The 7,602-nt window shown below is 52.1% G+C and overlaps 1 protein-coding gene across 2 annotated transcripts; it reads left to right on the top strand.

The window, feature by feature from the left end:
• Positions 1 to 28: 28 nt before the first annotated feature.
• On the top strand, positions 29 to 6,148 carry NOP2 (NOP2 nucleolar protein). 2 transcript variants are annotated; one of them, XM_038156008.1, is made up of 16 exons: positions 29 to 199; positions 276 to 321; positions 397 to 500; positions 1,602 to 1,864; positions 2,159 to 2,202; positions 2,324 to 2,493; positions 3,312 to 3,511; positions 3,614 to 3,703; positions 3,783 to 3,870; positions 3,966 to 4,106; positions 4,283 to 4,422; positions 4,689 to 4,778; positions 5,046 to 5,168; positions 5,255 to 5,352; positions 5,449 to 5,579; positions 5,688 to 6,148. In XM_038156008.1, the coding sequence occupies exons 1-16, from the start codon at positions 94 to 96 to the stop codon at positions 5,945 to 5,947; spliced, it is 2,094 nt and encodes a 697-aa protein (XP_038011936.1). In that variant the 5' UTR covers positions 29 to 93; the 3' UTR covers positions 5,948 to 6,148. The 2 variants fall into 2 exon arrangements, with proteins under 2 accessions (XP_038011936.1, XP_038011925.1); XM_038155997.1 differs by having other exon boundaries at positions 3,312 to 3,703.
• Positions 6,149 to 7,602: the final 1,454 nt, after the last annotated feature.

The raw sequence follows: 7,602 nt of genomic DNA, 5'->3' as shown, positions 1-7,602 counted from the left end.
GCCAATCGGCGGGCGCGGTGGGCGGGCCGGCGGCGGGCGCGTGCGCCGGGGCGGCGGGGAGCGCGGCACGTGCGGGGGTCCCGCGGCGCGGCCATGGGGCGGAAGCTCGATCCCAGCAGGAAGGAGAAGCGCGGCCCCGGGCGCAAGGCCCGCAAGCAGCGCGGGGCCGAGGTGGAGCTGGCCCGCTTCCTGCCGCCAGGTAAGTGCGGCCTGCGCCGGCCCGCGGCCGCCCCGCGGCGCCCGCGGCCGTCTGACCGCCGCGTGTCTTCCCGCAGAGCCCGAGAGCGGCAGGAAGAAGCTCTCCAGTCACGGCAGAAGGAGGTGAGGGGGGCGGTTCGGCGGGCCGGGGCGTGCGGGCCGAGCCGGGGCTGATCGCCGCTTCCCCTCCCCATGCAGGGCTGCGAAGAGGCGGCTGGGAGCGGGCAGCGGCCCGGCGGGGAGGAGGCCGCTCGGAGGAGGAGGAAGAGGAGGAGGAGGAGAGGGAGAGCGGGAGCCGACAGGTGAGTGGGAGCGGGTCCGAACCGGGCTGACGGGCCGGCGGTCCCCAGTCCGGCTTCCTCCCGGGCGCTGCCGCCACCGTCCTTCTCTGGCGTCGTTTTCAAGGCAAGGTACACGTGGAATTTCATTGTTTTAAATCACAGGATCCTAGAGTTTCCTGAGTTGGAGGGATGTACAAGGGTAGTCGAGTCAGCTCCTGGCCCTGCACAGGACCACTCCAAGAGTCACACCATGTTCCTGAAAGCGTTGTCCAAACACTTTTCAAACTCAGACGGACTCGGTGCTGTGATCACTTCCTTGGGAACTCGTTCCAGTGCCCAACCACCCTCTGGGTGAAGAATTTTTTTCTGATATCCAACCTAAACCTCCCCTGACACAACTTTGATTGCCATACCCTCGCACCCTGTCACTGATCGCCACAGAGAAGAGATCAGTGCCTGCCTCTCCTCTTCCCCTCAGTCCGAGGCAGTTGCAGACTGCAGTGAGGTCTCTCCTCTCCTCCAGGCTGAACAGACCAAGTGACCTCAGCTGCTCCTCGTACAGCTTCACCTCCAGACCCTTCATCTTATTGGCCCTCTTTGGGTTCTCTCCAATAGATAATAACAATGAATTCTATCTGATTTCTGCTGGCTGCTGTGCCAGGAGGCAGCGTTGTCTAAAGAACTAGTCGAAGGTCTCTCTTCTGCAGGTTAAATCCATTTTTACTTATCCTCCATTCACAGCAAGGTTGTTGTAGGCTGCTTTTATAGCTGAGGCTTTTAAGTCTTTGTGTTACATCTTGTGTAGCCCAGGAAACTCTTCAAATGGAAAGAAGGAAGGATAGACAAAGATTCAGGGCAGAGGGTACTGTAATATGTTAGAGCAAATACCATAAGAGTTTTGTGGCACTGTTTTAATTTGGTAATTCTTGTTAGATCTCCTGCAAGGTCCACTGGGGGAGAGGTGAGAATATGCCTGGTACTTTATGTAGAGAGCAAGCAATCCCTCCCTCTGGAGAGGCAGCTCAGGATTCAGACTAAGGCCTTTTTGTGTAACAACTGGAAAAGCAGAGCAGCTGATTTTGGAGATAATGCCTAACTTTTGACCTCTTCTTCTGCCTCTAGCTGAAGAGCAGCTGTCCCCACAGGAGGGGAAACGTGCTGTAAAGGCAGCAGGACAAACTGCCCGTGGCCGTTCTGGCTTCAGTGATGGCAATTCCAAGTGGCTGGCTCCAGCCAAAGCCAAGAAAACCCAACCAAAAGGAAACCACGTGGAATTATCCAGTGATGGTGAGGTGGAAGAGGGCTGGGAGATGGAGGAGGAGGAGGATGGGAGCAGCGAGGAGATGGTGGATGATTATGGTGCCTCATCATCGGAGGAAGAAGAGGTAGGAACTTCTTGTCCTTAATTACACAAGAAGTACTTGGGTGTTGTTGGCTGAAAGGACCCCTTGGGCCGGGGGGGAAAGGATGGCTTTTGGTGGCAGGGGGTGGAGAGGTGGTGGAGAACTTTCTCCTAGTTTCCTTCACAAAAATGATTTCAAGTGTAGCAGCTGATTCCAGCAAAACGTTCAGTGCTTTTTTTTGTTGTCGCTTTTAAACTGAGCAAGTAAATTTCACAGATGGTGGGAAGTAAGGGACGATTGTGGATGTTTTTTGATTAATCTTTTGTCTCTGTTTAGCTGCTGCCTATTGAAAAAGCTGCCCTGAAGCAGAAGCCTGATAGGTGAGTGTCTAAAGCCTTTCCTGGGCAGATGAGGAGCCTGTGTTGTTATTCTTCTGTCTTTTGTGCCATCTAAGAAATGGTAGTTGAGAAGCATCTGTGTGATCCTGTTCTTTGTCCTTAGGGAAGGCCTCAGTGAAGATGAAAGTGAAGAGGAGGAGGAAGAAGAGGAAGCAGAGGAGGCAAGCAAGCAGAAAATGGGACAGAAGGAAGAAGAGGGCCCAGATCTGCAGCTCAACCTGGATATAGATGAACAATTTAAACTGCCAACTAGTGAAGAGATTGAGAAGGAGGATATCCTTTTTATCTGTGACATCCATAAGCCATGTGCGTGATGCAGCACGGGGCCTGGATACAACCAGAGAGCTTCACTTGGACTTTATCGTGCATATTGCTTAGCAAAAGTGTCTGTGCATGACAAGGTATTTTTAGCTGAGCCGTCCTAATAGATAGTGTATAATGCTGTGCTTCTGTATAGCACAGCTAGGAAATCTGTGACGCCCTGTATGGGGCTTGGAACCTGCCCTAATTTCCTTTCTAGTCCTAAATACATATGGATGACTAATTATGTGGTTTGTTCCTCTCTACCCTGATTTTCCTGGTGGGTGTTTGTGTAACCCATTCCCAGAGTTTCTGATGACAGCAATTCTAGCCTCCAAAGTGCTTACTTCTGGACTTTGGTGATTTTAATTTTCTGCCTCCCTTCTTACTCTCCTCTATACCACTTGGTTGCCCTTGAGAAATTTCTGGTCTCTTTTTCTGCTGCAGGTAATGCTTTCAGTATTAAAACACTTCTTTTGTTGGGTTGGGGTTTTTTGTTGTTGTTGTTGTTTTTTGGTTGTTTGGTGGTTTTGGTTTTTTTTCTATTTTTGTCTATTTATCTAAAGTAATTCTTTTAAACACCCTCTAGTTCTGACTTGTGAACTTTTTTGTCCAGTTTCATCCTTTGAATCCTGCATCTGCTGAGCTCTGATGGCAGCAGTATTCCAGCAGAGCCTTTCTGGCGCAGGCTCTGTTGTGGCGCGCGTGTCCAGCGCGGCTGATTGTACTTGCAAAGAGCCCCTGGCTCTTGAGTTCCTTGGCTGTTGGTGATTCCTTAACAGTGTTCCCACCCGCTGAGCCCCCTGACCTGCACGTCATTCACCAGCGCATCCAGGGCAACATGGAGGTGCTGCAGGACTTTGGGGTGAAGCGGGAGGAGGGGCGCTCCCGGCAGGAATACCTTGCACTGCTGCGCCGGGACATGGCCACCTACTACTCCTACAGTGACTTCCTGCTCACCAAGCTCATGGACATCTTCCCGCTCCCTGAGGTGGGATCCTGCCCTGCCCATAGCTGTGCTGACCGACGGGCGTTTGGCTTCCTCCCTGAGAATTCGTTTCTATCTCTGTTCTCTGTCCCTTCTCCCATCCAGCTGGTAAACTTCCTGGAGGCCAACGAGGTTCCGCGCCCTGTCACCATTCGCACCAACACGCTGAAGACGCGGCGGCGGGACCTGGCGCAGGTGAGCGGGAGCCAGTGGCTGTGTCCTGAGCTGCCTGTCCCCCAGAGCAGCGTCTCAGTCCCTTCTCCTTGCCTTGCAGGCTCTCATCAACCGCGGCGTGAATCTTGACCCCCTGGGGAAGTGGTCGAAAACGGGACTTGTTATTTATGACTCCACTGTGCCCATCGGTGAGGTCACCTTGAGCGTACGCGGCTGAGCTCACCCGCTTCTGCTTCCCTTTCTTTCACGTGTCATCTTCTTCTCTTCTGCCTTCCCTGCCCAGGTGCCACCCCAGAGTATCTGGCTGGACACTACATGCTGCAAGGAGCCTCCAGTCTTCTCCCCGTCATGGCACTGGCTCCACAGGAGAATGAGCGCATCCTGGATATGTGCTGTGCCCCAGGAGGCAAGACCAGCTACATAGGTACTACCCTGGGGCCTTGGGAGGGATGCACTGTCAAATGAGGAGTTTCCACTGGTCCACACAGAAAAGGGGAATAGAGGGGGACTGAACTCGAGGAAAGGAGTGGGTGTCTGTCACTGGAGACAAAGGCACAAGAGGTTTTCAGCCTCTTGCTGGTGTGTTTTGCTCTCTGGCAGCTCAGCTTATGAAGAACACGGGGATGATCCTGGCTAATGACAGCAGTGCCGAGCGACTACGTAGCGTGGTAGGGAATTTGCACCGCCTGGGAGTTACCAATGCTGTTGTGAGTAACTGCGATGGACGCCAGTTCCCCAAGGTACGTTCCTGTTTACAGTGCTTACCCAGAGCTGCTGTGCTGTCCCTTTAGTGAAGCTGTGCTCTCCAGAGTCACCTCACAGGAGGATGAGCAGAGCTGCTGGGGAGTGTGTTTGTTACTTGATACAGAGGCAGGAAGGTGGACAGGGAAGAAAGAGGGAGAATGAGTGTTTCCTGTCTTCCCAGTCTTCTGGTTCCCCTTCTAGTCTTGGTCTTGTTTTGAGTCCCCACCTGTGAGCGTAATTCCAAATCTCCATGTGCCTGTAGGTTCTTGGAGGGTTCGACCGTGTCTTGCTTGATGCTCCTTGTAGTGGAACAGGTGTCATTTCCAAGGATCCTGCTGTCAAAACCAACAAGGTGGGTGGCAAGTGCTGACTCAAGTACGAGTCATGAGAGGAAGGCCTTTGGGGGCAGCTTTGTTGAGAGATACCTACAACACATTTTCCCTTTTCTTTCTTATTCTGTGTATTGTACCAGGGCTGGTTTTTTGGTAATACTTCTGCAGAAGACTCCAGACTCTTGTACATTATATGTGCTTTGCTCTCCTGTTATTCTCTCATCCACAGCAGAGGCCTGGGGTGCTTCCTTGTGCCTGTGGCATCCTAACCTTTCTTTCTCCCTCAGGATGAGAAGGATATCCTGCGTTGTGCCCACCTGCAGAAGGAGCTGATTCTTAGCGCCATAGATTCAGTCAATGCTGCCTCCGAGACAGGGGGCTACATTGTCTACTGCACTTGCTCCGTCATGGTAAGTGCCTTCTACCATCATCTGCTGTGGTCACCTCCTCCTCAGGAGATGGTGGGTTTTGGATCCTAATGCTTAGCCTCTGGCAGGTGGAGGAGAACGAGTGGGTTGTGGATTATGCCCTGAAGAAACGCAATGTCCGTTTGGTGTCCACAGGCCTGGACTTCGGCAAGGAAGGCTTCACCAGGTGTGTGCCAGGTCACAAGCTGCATGTGTGACTGCTCCTTGGTGGCCAGGCTTGAGCAGAGGCGTTCTATCACTCCTTACCCCACTTCCTTCCCAGGTTCAAGGACCGTCGCTTCCACCCGTCCCTCAAGTCTACGCGGCGTTTCTACCCCCACACGCACAATATGGATGGGTTCTTCATTGCCAAGTTCAAGAAGTTCTCCAATGCCATCCCGCAGGCACAGAAAGGTAGCGTAGTGCTGGAGCTCAGCTGAGCTGGCTGGGCCTGCCCTCGCAGGCTGCTTCCCCTGCAGAAGCCACACGGGTTTTTCTCACAGCGCCTTTCTCTCCTTTCAGATGAAGAGCCTGCTGTGGAAGCGGCAGCTCCGTCCGCTGTCCCTGATACCATCATCACGGAGCCTCCGGCTAAAAAGAAGAAACTCGAGGGCTCAAAAGCTGACAAAGAGCAGAAGCTGCCCCAACCTGCTTTGAAGAAGAAACGTTCATTGCAAGCACAGAGGAGACCCTTGAAGGCTGTCCGGCCTTCTCCCAAAATGATGCGGCCTAAAGTCCCTACCAGGAAGAAGCAGCATAGAGTGAAAGCGAATGGACAGTGAGAGGAACTGTTTTTCCATGTGTTGGTCCTTCCTTGGAGAGCAAAGGCTGCTGCAGCTCTGTGGGTACTGCCACTTTGCTGCTCTGTGCAGATCATCTCTGCAGCTCTGAGCACCTGGGACAATGATAGCCCCCTTTGCTCCTTTCCCTTTGCATCAAGGACTGATGCACTGACCCATTAAAAGTTTTATACTGTTGCTCAAGTCTTGCTCATTTTCATTGGAACACAAAATACAGAATTCTGTTGTGTCCTCTTATTCCTTTGCAGCAGAAACCCCTCTTATTCCCAGCTGACACTCTGGCATTTCTGGTGTCTGTCCTTATTCCCTTCAATGGGGATGTTTGTGAAGAAGCAGTGGGAGCTGAAATCCTTGCTGCCTGCATGAAGGCTGTATTGTGTGGAGCTGTCAGCTGAGCGCTTTGTCTGGGCAAGGCTCTAGCCCAGTGGTTCCTCAGTTCCCTGATGTCACTTACTTCACTCTTGTGACTGTCCCCATTTCACGATTTTTCTGGTCTCCAGCAGTCTCTCAGTCCATCCCCCCCAGACTTGAGCAGGGATTGCTTTTAGTTTGTGGAGCTGTACAGTGAAGTTCTTTTTGCCTTCATGTTCACCCAGCTGCAGCTGCTTCTCCTTAAGACACAGCGAGCAGTGGTCTGGGCTGTTTCTATTTAAATGTCCTGGTCTGCTGCAGCTGTAAGACTGCAGCTTTCCACTCGCTATGGATGCCAGCAGGCACAGAGTGGTCAGCAGAAACTGAGGGAACGTGCTGTGATGGCTGCCCAGGGAAACACAAAACAGCACTTAAAAAACATGAACAACAAAAAAGGCCTAATCCTGTTCTTGCTCCCTGGCCCATCAAACCTGGACTATGCTGGTGGATTGTCTGCCCACACTTTGCTGGGTCACTGGCAGCTGGTGCTCAGGCTTGTGATGTGTCTGCTGCCTGGTTCTCAGGCCTCCTTTCCTGCTTGCAGGCTAGCCCAGCTTGCAGTTAGCTAACGGACCAGCAGCGTGCATGCGTGCTGGGATTAGCTTAATGCCAGGCCAGGACAGATGGTGGTAATTGGGAGCACGGCTCAGCCACACAGGCACACCGACCAGCAGCCAGTCTCCATGTGACTGGCTCCTATTTATTCCTCTCTCCGTTTCCCATGCTCAATTTTCTCCCCAATTTAGCTTGATGCCTTCCTTTTGCCTCCTTCGGCCCTTCCCCTCAACATCCCATAGTAAGTTTTTCTCTCATAATCTTCCTTAAAACCTTGCATAATAAACTACACGCTCCTGCAGTTTCCCTCGAACATCCCATCACAGATCTGCTCTTTCCCACGAAGCCCATGATAATGCTGTTTTTTATCAGTTGTGAAGTTTCTGGCTGAAGCCCTTCAAGGTTGCACTTGAGTGATTCCTGTAATGGTTCAGTCTCTCAGTGTCTTAGGAGTCCTGGTCTTTGTTACAGATCTTATCTTCTGTTTTTTAGGGCTTCTCTATCTGTATGCTTTATTTGCTATAACCCTGTTTGGAGGGGAGGGGGGAACTGACTTTATCATTTTGTGTTGAATAGCCATTAAACAAGTATCTTCACAGTTGAAAACTAACTTTATCCCCATGCTTCCCTATGTGAATTAGGTCAGGGAGGAGCCTCTTAATGCAGCTGTC

The sequence above is a fragment of the Motacilla alba genome, chromosome 1 (genome assembly GCF_015832195.1).
Source record: "Motacilla alba alba isolate MOTALB_02 chromosome 1, Motacilla_alba_V1.0_pri, whole genome shotgun sequence".
Taxonomy (NCBI): Eukaryota; Metazoa; Chordata; class Aves; order Passeriformes; family Motacillidae; genus Motacilla; species Motacilla alba.
The sequence above is the reverse complement of the archived record's forward strand: the minus strand, read 5'-3'. Positions and strand labels throughout refer to the sequence as shown.